Below are 18504 nucleotides of genomic sequence, written 5' to 3'. Positions count from 1 at the left end.
CCCACCCCTGCCCTGCCCAAAACAAAATAAAGCAAATTGAATTCATTTGGGCAGAACTATTTTGAGGTTTTTTGTTAAGAGGCTTAAGGAGTAAATACCTATCCCTTAGTCTCTACCAAAGCCTCATCATTTTTTTTTCCCAGTGGATTTCTGTTCGGTAGGGGTTGCTGTTGGTGTTAACTGCCCTTCAGTCATCACCAAATCCTGGTGACCCACATGGACAACAGGCTAAAACACTGCTGGGCTCTGTGCCATCCCAGTGATCAGTGGGAACACCCTGCTGTGGTCTACAAGGTTTTCACTGGTGGACTTTCTGAAGCAGATCACTAGGCCTTCACCCTAGTCCACCTGAAACCTCAGTATCGGAGTAACATGCACACTGTCACTGACAGATAGGTGGTGGCTGTCCCGGAGGTCTACTGGTCAATAAATAACCCAACGAAGGTCTCCCACAAGGTAGGAATAAGTTCTTGGAGTTAAAGAGCAAAGATTTCCACAGTCTCATTAATCCATAGGCATTTAAAGGACTGTCAAAGGTACCTCACACTACTACTGATGTATCCAAACAACACAGAACCACAAATTCCAGAAACAGGAAAGACTTTGGGAATCTAATCTAACAAACTTATGACAGAAATCACCCGAGGATTGGTTGACTAATTTTGGTTCAAGGAAGATGGATGAAATGATGAATGCTTTGTTACCACAATAAAAATAAATAAATAAATAAATAAAAAGCAGCCATTCAGAAATGTATTTTAATACAGTGATAGGAAAAATGCTTATGACAAAGAAATGCATATGGCACTGCTGAGGTGGGAAGTCGTATTAGGGTGCTCAATTTCCCCTAAGCCATCGTTTCTTCTATGTAGTGGATAAAAATATCAACTGTTTAATAAAGATTTAATAAATCTTTGTTTAATGAGGATTTCTATGTTTTGTAACAATACCTTTTAACTTATCCTTTTAAAACAGGGCTTTGAGAGGCCAGTGGTCTCCAAGCAAACTAAAACAAAGACATTCCTCTCTCAGGTTAGTTTTCCTCTCGGAAGCATCCCTTTTTCATTCTGAAATTGAGGTGAGGAGGCATGTCTGCATACACTGTCCAAAACAAATCAGAGTAATTGTAACACGTGAAAACACAAGTCCAGAAGATGGGATTTGAACAGCTCTTCTATGTTCCAAGGTGACGAAGTGCTCTTAGATCTTTATAGTAATAAATATTGTATTGTACCAAGATCCAGTGGGAATCCCCACTCATATCCTATTCCATGATAGAAGACCAATGTGTCAGGTCCATTTAAAGTCAATGCATTTTGGCTTGTTTTGAGCTTTAATCCTCTCTTAGAAAAAGCAATTAACATTTATAAAGGAAATATAATCACTTTGCCTTTCCACCTCCCAAGTGTGTACAAAAAAAGCACACAATTCTCTTCGTATGTACATGGAAAATGGTACACAACTCTCTTTGTATGGATATGGGAAATGGTATACAATTCTCAACTATGTAAATGAGAGAGAGAATGAATTGTAGGTTTCAAATACTGGTATTCCTTTAGTTTGCATTTCCCACTGTAAATGGAAGATAAATGTGACCTTGGGCAATCACTGTTCTTAGTGGAAAGCCTTTTCAGCTTAAGAAACCATTACCTGATTGATAGTGGCTTTTCTAACTAAAAAGGATGCTTACTGTTGACAGGGGAGGAGTCTGTCTGTGAGCCACAGGGAGACCTAGGCCAGCCACAATGGCAGCAGTGTTCGATCATCAAGGAGATGTAGCCAAATGGGCCCTTAAAACAGAGGTGCCGTTCAAGAGTGGAGGTGATCTATTTTGTGGCTTATGTGAGGCACACAGTACATGATAGAAGGAATAAATAAGAATAATACCTTAGTAATATATACATCCTGCTAACTGCATAAACTAATAACTCAAGGCATGCTATTAGCATTTCTGAACTGCTGGTCAATGTCCTAGGAAGGGTGAACGTTTCAGAGATCTTGGTGAAACTACCTATGTGACAATAGACAAATTACTTAACCTCCCTTAGCCTCAGAAACTTCATTTGCTGAAATCAAAAATAGTCAAGTTAACAATCATTTAGGATAATAACCTGTCAAATTGAGAAAATATGTTCGGCATTTTGCATTGGTAACACATGGATATGCTCTAAAATACCATATAATGAAAATAAGGTCCCCTTTGCACTTCTCCCTAGCCACCCAGTTCCTGTCCTGGGAGGCAACTACTGTTTCCAGTCAAGTGCAACAATCTCGTTTCCATGGCCTATGCTGAAATGTTGAATTCATTAACGTTTACTGAGTGTCTCTCATGTGACGGACCATTCGGGATGCTGTGGGGAGTACAAAGATACATCTCCGTCTAGAAAGGGAAGTGAGACACCACCTTTAATATGGGGTGCTAAACACAAGAGTAAAATTTTAAGATCAGAAGAGAAAGTCATTAATTTAATCAAGACGCAGATTGGGATAAAGAGTAAGATTAGGAACAGGTTGCAAGGCATTTGAAGTTGCAAGACCCGTACCAAAATGCCACTAAGGTTCCCCTGATTTAGGCAGTCTGATTCAGGAACTGGGCCCCTCTCATGGTTATAAAAGCTTTTACTCAGGGTGTTCACGGAAAATGACTGAGGATTCCTGACACAGGAAAGGGGAACAGCCATCAAAGGGTTCACTGTGAGTCAGGTAAGTAGGGAGAGAGAAACAGATGACTGAAAAGGTCTTTTCTTTTCCCAATCACACACACATTCTTTATTTCACAATGACATACCCTTGTGGAAAGAAGGGATCACTCACTAGGGTGAGGGTCGTTAGATTCAACGAGTGTTTCAAATGCATTTGGTACTCTCTACAATTCATACTCTACACTCTTAACCTTGGACTTTTACAGAATAACTGTGGTCTTCCAATTTTCTCATTTTCCCAATTGAGAAAGCAACACCAAAGTAAAATGGACTAATTTAAAACTCAAGATAACATTTAACAAAATAGGAACCAATACTGGGCTTTCTATGAGACAAGTCACTAAACTGTAATGCCATTACCAAGAGTTTGGCAATTCTTCACAAAATCTTTTTGTCTTAATGGAATTTAGGTCAGTACTCTACATATACAAATAGCCTGGGCCCATGCATGAGATCGGATAAAATGAAAACAACCCTAAATATCTCTAGATCGGGATGTGTGAAAGCATAGTGTAACCAGAAAGACAAAAACAGTGAACACTGTCAATTTTGACAGTTGATTCCAAAAACAGAAACTTGCTACACTTATGCTTTAGAAAAATAATCTTAATATGAAACTATTCATGATAGCAAAACAAATCAAAGGAAACATAAATCGAGGGCCCATAATTCCTTTATTTTTTATTGATTACCTATATGTTAAAACTATCGAAGATGAGAAACATTCTGCTACAGCATCATACTGCTTTAGAATAACGACACAGGAGATAGTCTGAAACACTTTGTAAAACATCTCAGGTAAGCATACAATTTATTATAGTCTCAAACAAAGATAGTGACTATAAACATAAGTCTTTAAATAGGCTTTCCAGGGGAACATCAGGTAATATAGATAAAGACTTGGCATTATCAATATATATCTATTTGGCATTATCAAAATTCAAACACTTTGGGGTATATTTAAAGCCTTGTGATTGATCAGAAATCAGTAATGCAAGAAATAGTATCTGTTCTAGCAGGCAATATTATCAAGCAGGAGCAGATACACAGAGAGCCCTTATTTACAGGAGAGCTCTACGAGAGGGCGTTCCTTTTCTCCCCTGTTCCATGGCGTCCTCCCCACAGGTTATACTTTCATCACACATTTCAATTTCAGAAGCACCTTAAGGTCAAGCAGTGAGGACATTCAGGGTTCACCCCTCTTACTAAATCATCGTGACTTAAGAGTTGCCATCACTGCCATCGCCTTGTACTTAAGCCAGTCCAGGATGCCACAACCTCTGCTTACCAAATTCCTTTTGTGTCAAACTAAAATGTGTTGCTATTTCAGTCTCACATCAGCTTTAGGTACTTTGGGAAAATGAATAAATTTCTACTTTGGTACTAGAAAAATCACAATCACAAGCTGAGGCCATTGAAGTCCCAACTTTTCTAAGAACGCAGGATCAATTCATAAGGGAGACTTCAGCACCCAACCCCCTACAGACACAACAGTGTAATCCCGTAAGAGTACCATGCTGGGATTATTATGAAAGCCTCTTAAAACTCAGAAGAATAGAAAGAGGAACAAAGCATCCATTTTTCTACTCCCTATTCTACTCCTTTAGTCTCAGCGTTCTGAATATGAGCATTTTCTGTTAACAACAAGCTACCTTTATAGTGTCCAGATAATTACAGGTTCAGGTCAAGCACTCCATACCATACTGATTACATCTCCATGCAATAAGGACCCTCCAGCACTATGTGCACCCACTATAACAGGGACAGCTCTTAAGTATCTGTGACACTAGGAATGTTCAGTCTACCAATGCCATAAATGGAAAGCCAATGACCGGTCAGGCCTGTCAGTTGTTGCCTGAAGCAATAAGGACAAGCTGGGAATTGATCATCCTGGAACTTCATCTGCCAGCTGCAGTCACACATTTTCACCACCTGAATAGTTGATTCTCTTCAACTCCCCCGTGTCTCACTTCAACATACAGTGTTTGGAAAAGAATATTTGATCAAGCAAGATAGGAAGAGGTTTGGACTTATCTGATATGTCACCAGAATGCACTTTAAGTAATTGTCAGTATCAGGAGCTAGATGTCTTAGGTCCCACTTGTTGCATGGGGACCTATAGTCCTAATTAAGAAAGATTAAACAACACCTATCACATATTCCGGCATGTAGCTGTGTAAATAAATATGAGGGGGATTAAGATGTTCATGGAAAATGGAATTAAAAACATAATGGAAAGTTTCCACGAACGTCCCGTGTCCCGGCCCCCCCGTGAGCTTTTGGAAGGTCTTGTGTACTAAGTCCCTGTTCTCTGAGTGAGATTTATTAGTGAAAGTCCTGCAGTCTTCATAGAGGCCCTCATTATAGGGAGGAGAGGATTTTAAACTGGCATAGAAATTTAAAATTCATTCTGCTTTCTAATTTTTCATCAAAATTCCAAATCTTCACCAAATATAAGCTTATTACAATGGCATTATTATTTTTAGGTTTCAATAGTTAAACTTGTTCTGTTTTGCTTTTGTTCTTTTAATTATCCTTCTAAGGGTTCATTGAGCTTTTTTTTTAATGAGCTTTTTTTAAAGCCTTGTGTCTTTTACTAATTCTGGAAAATTTTCAGCCATCCTGTCTTTATAAATGTCTTCTGTACTTTCCACCCCCTTCGGCTTCTTCATGAAAATTCTTGTGAAAATTCTATTATCTTTCAATGTTATTTTTCCACAGACTTTTGGAAGCCCACCCTTGCATATCTCTTGTAATTATATGTTAATCTGACAGTGCTCCACCTACCTCTCAAGCTCAATTCTGTCTTGTTTTTTCCATTCTGACTCAGTTGTGCTGTATTCCCTTTCTTCTCTTGTGCCAGTGCACTGTTAAGCCCTGACACCGAGAACTTTGTTTCAGACTCTAAAAGGCCGCCTTGGTTCTTTTATAGATATTGTTCTTGTTTCCCCCACTGCAACACAGAAAACTCTCTCAACATGACACCAATAAAAACAAAGCCAACACCTGCAATAGTGAGTTACTGACAACATTCCCACCAAGTTCAGAAGACGACAAAGATGTTTGCAACAATTACTTCAGTGTTTTACTAATGATCTAATCTAAGGAAATGTAATGAAGGTAGAAAAGAAATAAAAGGTCTAAAGAGTGGAAACAGAAGCATCTTTATTTTCAGGTGACATGATTGTATAATAGAAGGCACTTAGAAAGGTTCCTAAATGCCAGTTCAATAAGCAAAAATTTGTTATATTCTATATGCGGCAAAAACAATTGACAATAAAATATTATTTATTATAAAATGAAAACATCAAAAATTCCATAAGCATATGAACAGAGGAAAACCCAACCGAACCCACTGCTGTTGAGTTGACTCTGATTCATAGTGATATTATCAAAAGCAAAGCAAAACAAAACAAAAACCAGGGCCATCAAGTGGATTCCAACTGAGTCACTCTTATATAGCGTTTCAAGGCTGTAAATCTTTACAGGGACAGATAGCTTCTTCTTCCTCGTGTGGAGTGGCTGGTGGGTTTAAATGGCCAACTTTACAGCGAGCAGTCTAGCACTTAACCAACAGCATCACCAAAGCAAACCTAGAGAACAGAGTAAAAATATTTCATAGGGTTTCCAAGGCTGAAAAATCTCCCCCCTCCCCACACACTGCAAAGGAATTTATTCAATAAAGAGGAGGTAAAGAATAGATAATGTTAACAAAATGAATTTCACTGAATTAGTTAGCAGTGATGATTGCACAAACACTGCATTAGTTCCCGATGTTCAACAAGCACCGTGTTAATCAAGATGGGCTTTGTGATGCTGCGATAAGAACTAACCTGCAATATTTCTTCGCCGGAGTACCACCAAAAGGTGCATCGTTTACATAACAATGTACTGCAGGGCTAGTTGCACTGTGGGACAGTCACTTCTTTTTTTAAAAAAAAATAATTTTATTGGGGGCTCGTACAACTCTTACCACAATCCATCTATTCATCCATTGTCAAGTACATTTGTACATTTGTTGCCATCATTCTCAAAACATTTGTTTTCTGCTTGAGCCTTTGGTATCAGCTCCTCATTTGTTCCCTCACCTCCCCCACTTTCCTCCCTCGGCTGAAAAGTCTTTAATGAAAGTAGATCGCCATCTCTCTCCCCTCTTGGTGAGTTTGAACTGCCAAACTGATGGCTGGTGCCTGAGCACTTTCACGACTACCAGCAGAGCTCTTCAGTATGTAAATAGGTACTCGGTATCATTATGCATCAGAGAAAAGCAAATTAATACCACAGTTCACATTTACTACGATGGTGAAAATAAATACTGATGATGTGAAAGCTTAATAAAAATGTGGAGTTGCAGAAATGGTAGTATGAGTACAAGATAATAGAATCATTTTGGAAAACTTTATAGTAGCTCCTAATAAAGGTAAACACATGCCTTTCTTGTGACCCAGAAATTCTAACCCGAGGAATATGCCCAAGATAAATGAATGTATCTTCTTTTTTCAAATAAGATTTGTCCAAAGATAATTACAGCAGCTTTACTGAAAAGGGAGAAAGAATCAACAGTGTCAGGGATAAGCTATGATACAATCACTCTCTGCAATGTTAAAAATGAACTAATGGTATATGTAACCACTGAGTGAATCTCGAAAATGTTTAGCAAAAGAAGCTAGACATCAAAAAAATACATAGAATTATTTCAATTACGTGAATTTCAACATAGGTAAAGTTAATTTAATGATGACAAAAGTCATAATGGTTAACACTAGGTCAGACTAGAAGGTGTATGAAAGAACTTTCTTGGATGATAGAAATACTCTATGCTTTGATCTGACTAGAGTTTACATGGGTATAAAATTTATTTATACCCATCTGTGATATACTTAATCATTGTGATTAAGTATAATTTAATGTATATAAGTTACACCACAATTTAAATAAATTTATTTAAAGATGATCCAAAGTACACATCCATAGACTTTTCAAACTGTAGAGGACTTTGAAAATAACCTGGTCTAATTCCCTCATTTTATGGAAGCACTGAGTACGGAAATGATTTGCCAAACAGATACTTCTATAGGTTGAGCTAAGACTAGAACCAAGCATTTTTAAGTTAGTAATCATTATTCTCCCGCTACACTAAGCTTTCAGCGCAAGGCTTTTCCCAGGAACAATTATTTTCACTCTGATTATTTGCTTTAGCTTTTCTGTGACAGTTCTCAACAATATACAGGGCAATCGGACTTCTGGTTCTTCCTAGTTGCCTGAGAGAGTCCAGGCTGACATTTAATTGCCCACTGGGCTCACACATCCAATGGAGATATATTCTTTGTTTGTTTCTAAATCTGTAGATGGCACCTGTAAGTATAAGCCTCTCAGGTTCTTGGACACAATTTAAAAGAGTGTGGCACTAACAGCTTGACACTCAGGTCACTAAGACAAATGGGATTCCGGCTCAGACTTAAACAAAGTCTAATATTGCTCCCAATATTGTCTTTCTGCCACCACAGTCACATGAACAGGCTTATGACATAGGCAGTCCAATCTTATATTAGTGATGTAGTATTAAAGATACAGCCGCAACAACAAAAAGGGATCTTTGGGCCAACAAGTAGAATGTAAATACTTGGTGTCCTGATCCCCAATACTGGGGGAAATTCCATCAATTCCATCTCAAAATGTGCTGGAAAGACTTAAATTGGGTCAAGGATTTAGTGCTCACAGCTGTCAGTCAGTTGACACACAGTTATTCAAATACACAATGTGTCATCAGAGGAAAGCTTCCCAACAGCCTCCTCTACGTCCACTGAACACGTCTCTTGACCTTCCCATGGAGCCATCATCACGTGGGCTGAGCTAAACTTTTCACATTGTAACTTTACTTTGATCTTTTAACATCCTGAAAGTATCAGAAAGAAAAGGGAGCGATATTTAAATCAAGAGAGAAATGTAACTGGGCACTTTCCTCATGAGCAAATAAGGTCATTCCCCCTATGTTCGCAATCTCTTCGAAAACTTACAATGTTCATTCTACATAGACAATAGATGTTCAATGGATCATTGTTGATAGTTTACATATTAGCCTAAATTGCCTAACTTCTTTTAAAAATCCAATCTTTTTTTAAAAATTGTTTTATTAGGGGCTCATTCAACTCTTATCACAATCCATACATGCATCAATTGTGTAAAGCACATTTGTACATTCATTGCCCTCATCATTCTCAAAACATTTGCTCTTCACTTAAGCCCCTGGCTTCAGGTCCTCCTTTTTAAAAAATCCAATCTTAATATCTGAATCTGAATACTTGCTAAAATGTTTCAAGTAAAAATAAGGTCAGAGTAAAACTACTCCCTTCACTCTCCCCCTTCCCCCCGCCCCTTTGGGGCTGATCACAGGACAGAAATGAGCCTTCTGTTTAATTTCACCCTTATTCCATAATCCTCTTACTTTTCCCACATAGGCTCTGAATGTCCAAGGTACATGGAGGACTGGAATTTTCATCACTTTAAAATCACGAGTACCAGGAACAATATTAACTGACACCGACATCTTTTATGCAAAGAATTGTCTCACTATTTCTAAATAACTAATATAACTTTATAGCCTTTTTATCTTGGAATTATTTTATGAATTAATTTGAACACCTCCTGTCAGGATACCACGTTTGTCCAGAGAAGCTTAACATCCATGTCTGAGATGCATTAAAAGAATGCATAGGTAGGGAAAAAGGCTTTTAAAGATTTCAGCAAAAGTTGATGATCATGATCATAACAGCATGACTCTTGTCATCTGGTTCTAGCTGAATGATCACAGAGCTGTTATGCTGCCTCACCCTGGTAGTTAGGATGGCATCGCTTATAAATCTGTTTGCTTCCTACCACCACCACCTCTGTGCCCCTGATAGTTTCAGATAAAACTCAACGTTTCTGCCTCCGATTCTAACTGTAGACAGAGTGGAGATATAATTGCTAGGAGAATTCCCTCCCCAGCACATCACAATCATCTCTGTAAGATAAAAACATGCCTCGGTTAGAATTCCTCTTTTGTATGGACTCGATTGTTAAGCTAAAACTGAATAATGTACATGTTGCTGCCACAATCATATTTCCTAATTATATAGGCATTTGTTTCAAGGTCTGATGCCCCCAGTGCCAAATATACAAAATCCACTGCTGTTGCGTCTAGAAGCACCAAACTCAAAACGAACCAGATTCTGACTCACAGTGACCCTATAGGACAGAGCAGAGCTGTCACATTTCCCCCCCACAAAACAGCTGGCAGATTTGAATTGACAAACTTTCATGTTACCAGCTAAGTGCTTAATCGCTGTGCTACAAAAGATCATAATTTAAAAAAAAAACACAAAAAAACCCCCAATCAAACCAAACCAGTTTGGAATTTGAAGAGCTGAATCATCTTCCATAAATAAATTTGTGTTAGACAAAATCAGGTGCTGAAGTATTATCAGTTATACTAATTTTTCTAATATAATATTAGGAATTATTCTGATGTATTTAAATTGTGAGGTTAAAAAATGGCCAAAAACAAACACTTGGTCTGCAACGTTGTCTCTATGTATTGAAATGATCGATATAACAGTAACACGCTATGTATAAAAGTCTGCTTAGAATAATAAGAGATCATTTTATTTGTCATAATTTGTATAAAAATTTTTGTACTTGATTAGAGTTTGAGAGGGACATTTACGTGCTCTTCATTCAAGTCAGGCATAAATTTGTTGTTCAACCCTAGTTGCTTTCAGTTCTCTCTTAGTAAATGTCTATTTCAAACTAGAAGCAACACATTCAGGGTGAACCAGAGCTTTCTGGGGTCTTTGCTTTTATGACTTAAAAGCAATTAAAGGTGCTATTAAGTTATCCAACAGGTACACAGTAGAAGGCACCAATAAGAATCTGATAAAAATACCAGTTACCAATCTGCAGGACAAAACTCAAGAGGAGCATGACAGCAATGTTTCTGCTTTCTTTTCGGAGGTCCTGAAACTTTATCGAATGATTGATACTATGTTAAAACGGACAAAGAGTGGGAAGAGATTCTTAGACACCAAAAGAACAAGAATTACAGGGGAAAAGCTAAGATACTTACAACCTGTCAAAGAAATCCATGGCTGTGTTACCTAGAAATACCCATACCATCAACAACTCTGAGACAGTGATGTTAATTAGTCATAGGAAAAAGTAAGCAGTTCTCTTAAAGCCTATTGTTCTGAGTAGCCTGCTCTAAGAATTAAAATCATATTAAGGATCCATTTCCAGAAAAATCTATTCTTTGGCTCAGAAGAGAATGTCTCCCAAAATTACCAAACCCAAAGTCTTAGGGAGGGTAGTATTTCTGGATCACTAAAGATAAGATGAAACAGATGTTATGGAGAAATAGTATTAACTCAGTCCCAGATCTGCTGGGTCTAAAAATACAGAGATTGACATACAGACAGGAAGAAGCTAGTCCAAGGGCATCTAAAAATGAGGAATTTGCCCTTTAACTAAGTTCCTGAAATTCATAAGCAAAAACAGGTATTTCAGGGAATGTAGTTCTATGTAAAAGTGTGAGCCAGAAATAAACCTCATCAATCAGAAATTGTGAAAGGGGGTTTCTTAGGGGAAAAAACAAAACTCAAACTCACTGCCATCGATGCCAACTTGTAGAGACTCTATCGGACAAGGTAAGAACTGCCCTTTTGGGTTTCCAATGTTGTAACTCCTTCTAGGAGTAGAAAGCCTAATTTTTCTCCTGTAGAGCAGCTGGTGGTTTTGAACTTCAGAACTTGTGGTTAGCCGTCCAATACATAACCACTACAACACCAGGGCTTAGGAAAAGTGGCATATATTCTGCTGATCTTTTTTAGTTTTCAATGGAATAATATAGTCAGATTAACATAGATATATCTAAAAGATAAAATACAGACACTAACATGTTTTCAATATGAAAACTGTAACTGTGGGATTATTTAATGATATAACATTAAATTTTTAATTCTATACATTCTGAGAAAGATGGCACTGGGTTTTGTTTATGCCTCTGAAAAGATTTATATGAAAATGACCATTACCATCACCAGGTTAGACAATAGAGAAAGAGCTATCACTAGAGTGGAAGGACAGTTTTAAAATGTGCCATAGGAACAATGAAAACAGACAATAAATTTAGACCCAGAAACTGCTGGAAGGTAAGGCAGAGCCCTGAAGTCTAAAGGGTAGTAGGCGCCACACTGATCCTCTCTCCAGGCAGCCAGCAATCAAATCTCTAGATAAGCATCTTCACAGTACACAGCTGACTCCAATGCATGGATCATAATCAGGGAAGCACTTCCTGGGTTAGGAACAATTATAAAAATGTATTAGATCCCCTTTAATAGAAGAATCTAAAACAGAATCTTCCCATAGATTGTGTTCATAAAGAATCCAAACGAGTTAGCCTCTCTGGTCAAGCATCAGTAGAAAAGCAAGTCTGTTAACACAATGGCTATTAAATAAAGTAGATGGCGATCCTCAACAAAACATTATTCACCTTGAGGGAGGCTTGCCGCAGACTTGGGACTGTACCCTCAGGGGACATCTAGGTCAACTGGCATAACACAGGCCACAAAGACAATGTTCTACATCGACTTTGGTGAGTAGACACTGGGATCTGAGACACTTGTGACAAAAATAAGCACAAAAACAAGACAAAGCAAAACAACAATAGAAAACAAAACAACAACAAAAACAAAAACACAACAAAAAGAGGAACACCTATAAATGGTTCTAGGTCTGTTTGTTGACCTTTATGGTATCAAGCATCAAAGACCCAGTAGAAAAAACCATATTGATGTGAATGAGGGGGAAGGTGGAGTGGAGACCCAAAACTCATCTGTAGACAATTGAACATCCCCTTTACAGAAGGGTCACAAGGAAGAGATGAGATCCAGTCAGGGTGCACCATATCACAGATGAAACATACAATTTTCCTCTAGTTCTTTAATGCTTCCTCCCCCCCTCCCCGCCCCCTGACTATCATGACCCCAACTCTACCTTACAAATCTGGCTAAACGAGAGCATATACACTGGTACAGAGAAGAGCTCGCAACACAGGGGACCCAGGACATATAAACCCCTCAGGACCAATAATGAGAGTAGCGATGATACCAGGAGAGGAAAGGGAAGGTGGGGGGAGAAAGGCAGACCCAATCGCAATGATAGACATTTAACCCCCTCCCAGGGGGATGGACAACAGAAAAGTGGGTGAAGGGAGACAGCGGTCAGTGTAAGACACAAAAATTTTAAATAAATTATCAAGGAGGGAAGGGGGTGGGGATGAGATGATACCAAGGGCTCAAGTAGAAAGAAACTATTTTGAAACATATGGCAACATCTGTACAAATATGCTCGACACAATGTATGTATGGATTGTGATAAGAGCTGTAAGAGCACCCAATAAAAATTTTTTTAAAAAAGCTTGTGAGTGGTTGTCTAAGATGCAACTACTAGTTTCTCTTTGTCCAAAGCAAAGACAAGTTAAAGAAATAAAAGACTCTCAAGGAAACAATTAGTCAAGGGGACTAGCAGACCACGTGAACCACATACTCCAATGTCCTAGGACCAGAAGATCTCGACGGGACCCAGCTACTGCTCTGATTGTGATCACAACGGAAGGCCTTGAAAGGGTGAGAGGAAAATGTAGCACAACATTCAAACAATGGAAAAGAACAGACATACCAGTCTGATAGGGCCTAGTAGAACATCCCCCCAAACTAGACTATTACCATGAAATAAACACCTGCGAGGAACATACTAGTGGAACAATCAACCATATGAGACCAAAAAAGGGCCGCATTTGCCCCAAAGCCAAGTTCCAAAGTAAAAGGGGTGCTGGGAAGTAGGATGAATGAAACTGGGAATCCCAGGAGGAAGTAGGCAGAGTGCTGTTACATGGAGGTGATCGTAACTAAGGTCACCAAACAGTGTATGTCAACTGCTGAACGTAAGCTTTCATCCAAACACAGTAAAACACTTTTTTTTTTTTTAAGACAGAGCATAGGCGATAAATGAAGATTTGAAACAAACACACTCAAAGCGATGTTTAACATTGGCTCCTTATTCAAAAGGTCTCCAGACTGCTTAGCAGGTAGATAAAGAGAATAAAAGTGTAAAAGGCCAGTTTCTCATGGACAGGGCTCCGCTAGCTCTAGTAGCACACTGGTCTCATTGTTGGGTTATCTTTCAGAAAGGAACTAACGCTTTCTGGACTGAAAACTGGCCTAGCCAATAATAACAGGACATAGCCACCAGGAAGATCGTTACTTACACAAGAGCCTCCATCTTTCAGGCAGAGGCTCCGAAGCCCATAAGCCAAGAAGCTCCCACAATGTGTCTGTGATGAAGATGCACATAGGCTAAATTCCTTATTAAAAAATAAACTTTAAACATTTTTTTTTTAAAGAGATGAACAAAACTAGAGTGCAACACTTCTCTGATGTCCCTCTTTGTTGAGTAAGACAACTTTGTGAAGAGCTAAAGTTAAAAAAAGACAGTACTACACAATAAACATAGACCATTATGTCAGGCGACCATACTGAATATGGTAACTTCTAGTGAGAATACATATGGTAACTACTTTAATGGCATGTACGTAATCCTGGTAGCTAGTGACTTTTCCTCATGAAAACATGAAAACGCTGGCAGTCTAAGAATGTTTAAAAACTCCCATCTGGGCTACTACTGTAATCAAGAAGACATGCTGTAGGGAAAGCACACCAAGTGCAGAATTTGCCATTGTAAATGATCATTCCAGACGGGGTTCTATCAGCATTTCCAATCAAGACTATCGATCAGGTTTAATGATGAAGCCACCGATCTCCATGTCTCCATCCCCCCAGGGGAGTAAAGCTAGAGACCCACGCTGCTCTGCTTGTTTCCAGGAGTCACCCATGGCTGCCAGGTTAGAGCACAGGAACAATTCCGAGTCCTCGGAAATACAAGACTTCATTCAAAATGAAGGCACGGCTGGGGACGCGAACAGTGAAATAAGACACAAGTTATAATCCGCTGTCCAAAAAAACCAGTGAGCTTAGAAACTGTACAAAACCCAACAGCTTTCATAACTTCAAAACGTAGCCAGAGACAGTCAGAAGCAGAAGTTCTGGTCTTGTAAAAGTGACCTTCACAAATGAGTTTCCTGTTTGTGTCCATTTTCTTTTACTGTTTAAGCCCCAATCAAATCAGCAGTCTCTAGGGATTTTGAAATCACTATAGATTAAAATCCTCCCTGATTCAACTGTTTGGCTAAGGCTGAGTGTTTAATAACTCAACGTGTGGGAAACTTTTTTGGACAAAATCCTGCTGTGTGTTATCTTCAGATGTTCCCCAGCTGCACAGTAATGTAAGGAACCACCCTCCCTGTTCTGTTATTAAACTTAGACAGGGTACCAAACAAACAAACAAACAAAAAAAACTTAACAGCATGCCCCAAAGCAAAGCGGAGATGTTAGGGAGGGAATACACGGTAGAAATGAGGAGAGTGCTGGCACACTGTGGGGAGAGCAAACAAAAGTCATGCAGCAATTTGTGTAGAAATTCAACAGTAAGGTAAACTAATTTGTTACATAAACTTTCACAGAAAACACAATAAAATGTTCCAAAAAAGTATTCTTGCAAGCATATCTAATATGTAAGCAGCCAGACTGAAGGACAATGCTTTTACTCAACTGCTATAGTAATTCTCACCTACAAAGCGAAGGATTGGCTTCCCATTACTAATGATACATGTTCATGCCTCAATTCCATGGATAGGAATTTAATAATGGTGATAGATAGACCAGAGTTAAGTTAATGAATTTCTAAACTTTATGCTTTCAATAACAAAACCTTTCAAGCTAAAGCATTTGAATTCTACTTCCACAGATCAGCTACTTTGATTCTCAACAGGTTAAGTAAATTGAATCCATATATTGTATTTACATTCTCTGTCAAGGTGGCTTCTCCACATGTGAATGATCAAAGGCAAAACAGTCATCGAGCCTGGAGCCTTCCATACTGTGCTCATTATATTTCATCAAGTGCCAATCCCACCGCATCACGTACCAACCTTAATGCATGTCATTGTTGTAGCCACAAATGTAGGCAGAGGACCACGTTATAACACACACACTCACCCCAAAAACTGAAGAAAAGAGGACGGCAAATGAATATCCTCCTCAACACTGTGCAAGAAGACAGGTAAAAACTGCCAAGCGCCACCCAGGAGACAATTGGGGCGGTGTCCTACCTGAGGCAGCATCAATCACTGTGGAAACTCCCCTTCGGTCAGAGACTGGACGGGATGACCCTGGCATGCTGACTGGGTCAGAGCGGACTGGCTGGATCCTGCAAGGCAATTGCATTTCACTTCATTCATTTATTTTTCCTGGTGTCAAACTGCTGCCTGCTACAACAGACCTCTGATCAGGAATACTGGAATAATCCAATCCATTAAAGAAACGTTTGCTCTAACACCAGACTTCTAGGGACGCTGCAGTCTCTAATTCTTGAGCAAAATTAAAACCTAACAGATAGTCTCTCGTCTCCCCACTCCTCCTAACTTACCTGCATTTGATTCAGTCTATTTTAAGTCATTGAAAAGTTAACATTCATTTAAAGGGATGTGTTAAATCGAAATGGAGAGTATATAAAACCCTTTCTCCTTAGACATTACGCATTTGCAAGGGATACATCAGAAAAATGCTGAGAATCCTCAAATTTGTGAATAATACTAAGATTAGCAATATCTTCTATAAAAAGTAGCAGTGTATGGATGAAAATATGAAATTACACTTTGAAATCCTTTCTGTCCATTGCTGTCAAGTCCACTCTGGCTCACAGTTACTCTATAGGGCAAAGCAGGACTGCTCCATAGGTTTCTGAGGCTATAAATCTTTATGGGAGGAAACAGCCTCGTTTTTCTCTAGTGGAACAGCTAGTGGGTTTGAACTGCTGACCTGTGGTTACAAGCCCAATGCTTTATGGACCACCTCACCATGAAACGCCCTTAACATCCTTAACGAGTCATTTCATATGTGACAACAGGCAAGGGTAAGAAAGGTGTGGGGATGGGGCCGCAGAGTGCTTAGCTAGACTACTACAAACAAACCTGGCTAACCTCCTAAGGTGAACCCTCAGAACCTTGGCAAAACCGTTACTCAAACACATAATTTCGATTTCTCTGAGAATCCTAAATTCATACATGCCAAAGATCTAACTGTAGTCGTATAAAATGTACACTATCAACACAAACATCTTTGTAACTAAAAGATAAGAGAGCCCCAGGTAATTTAAAGAAACAACAACTTCTTATAGTAATATATGTAACCTGTTGGGTAATTCATTTAGCAAATAGCTATTTGCTAAATATTAGGCCTGTGTCAGGACTATTCTGACAGCAAGAAGGAAAGAAAACGTGGAATGCTAGGTCTCCAATGTAGATCTGTGACATATATAAATATATCTGAGGTGCTGCCCAGAACAGACACTACAAAAACAAACGACAGAAGATAGCACAGAATGAAGTGGGGGAGGGAGTGTGCGTGCATGGTCCAGAACAGACCGATCTCTAGGAAATGCAAACATGGAGAAGAGTAAGAAATGTACCTTAAGGGAAAGGTTAGCACAAGTCGAACCTAGGCTTGGGGACTAAACATGATAGATAAATCCAGGGAATTTGGGAGAAGCCAAGAATGGTAACAGGTTCAAGAATGATAGATTGCTAAGAAACATCAGATTATAGACACCTGAAATGCCAAGTTAAGTATGAGTTTCTTGAAAAGGGGAGTTCTTGGAAGCAGAGTGGGAAGGAATGCATGTGTCCTATGGGAGAAATAAATGGAAGTGAGGCATGAGATGATGCACTGGCTCTTTTACACAAGATTATAGTACTGAAAGTATACAGTACTGAAATTATTGGTATACAAGTAGGGATCGCTGCTACAGTGTACAATTTGGCAGACTCCCAATGATCTATTTCACCCCAGTTTATTTTTCTAAGCCAGTTATAGGACTCCACTGCAGTACTGAGTACTATTTAATACGGCTCTTGTAGACATAGTCTTTGTAACTTCCACCAGACAAAGTTTTTCCTGATGGGTCCAGTTAAAAGAAGGTAGGGGAAGACATTGGTATGATTATATATTTCTGTTGTGAGTGACTGTTAACAGGGCTAATTGTGAATGCCGTCCTGTTGGGGACAAAATGAACCACTACAGAAGCAGAATGGGGACCTTCCAGCAAGAGAGAAGAGCCACGAGAGGTCCCTAGGGTCCCTGCACGTGGAGACACCTTGATCCAAGAGACAGCTGTGACATCAGAGGAATCAAAATCCATAGACTACAACGGAGTGATGAACTTCCCAGAGCAAGTAACACTGAGTCCCTTTGGACAAGAGACTGATTTGTGGGGTAGGGTACACTAGGCACTTATCTGGGAGAGCTAGGTTTGCTGACCATAAGCTAGAATTGAGTGCCTTCTGGCTGAGACTTCTGGCAGAGTGGGATGCCCTTTGAGTACGTAGTGGCAGCCCTAAAAGAGCTCTGCAGGAGTCAGGCACAGAAAACAATGGGCTATGCAGCTGAAAGGCGAAAGATCAAAGAAAGGCTTGCCTGCATGTAAGGCTGACAAGAGGCTGTTGTCTGAATTACTGTATAGCTTTTCAACCTATATAGCTTTTATAACCTAGCTTCCTTAATAAATCAGCTACTCTTGAGCATTATCTGTGAGTTATGTGGCCATTGCAATAAATGGCAAACCTGGCTAAAAAGTGGACAGTGCAGTCTGGGGG

At 39.2% G+C, this 18504-nt stretch overlaps 1 protein-coding gene across 9 annotated transcripts in view; it reads right to left on the bottom strand.

Moving 5' to 3' along the window:
- The window catches only part of BCAS3 (BCAS3 microtubule associated cell migration factor), a 550239-nt gene that overhangs the window by 260335 nt on the left and 271400 nt on the right, over positions 1-18504 (bottom strand). For 8 of the 9 annotated variants that reach the window (XM_045299618.1, XM_030888097.2, XM_004706992.3 and 5 more), the window contains one exon: positions 15964-16061. In XM_045299618.1, coding sequence (XP_045155553.1) covers positions 15964-16061 — 98 coding nt within the window. Of the gene's footprint in view, positions 1-6171; positions 6296-15963; positions 16062-18504 lie in introns of those variants that run through there. The other variant, XM_045299620.1, reaches the window with a different exon arrangement.

This window comes from Echinops telfairi, unplaced genomic scaffold, assembly GCF_000313985.2.
Source record: "Echinops telfairi isolate 266 unplaced genomic scaffold, ASM31398v2 ScPeMD7_7458;HRSCAF=8496, whole genome shotgun sequence".
NCBI classification, from domain to species: Eukaryota; Metazoa; Chordata; class Mammalia; order Afrosoricida; family Tenrecidae; genus Echinops; species Echinops telfairi.
Note: the sequence above shows the minus strand (reverse complement) of the source record. Positions and strands in the feature narration are given on the sequence as shown.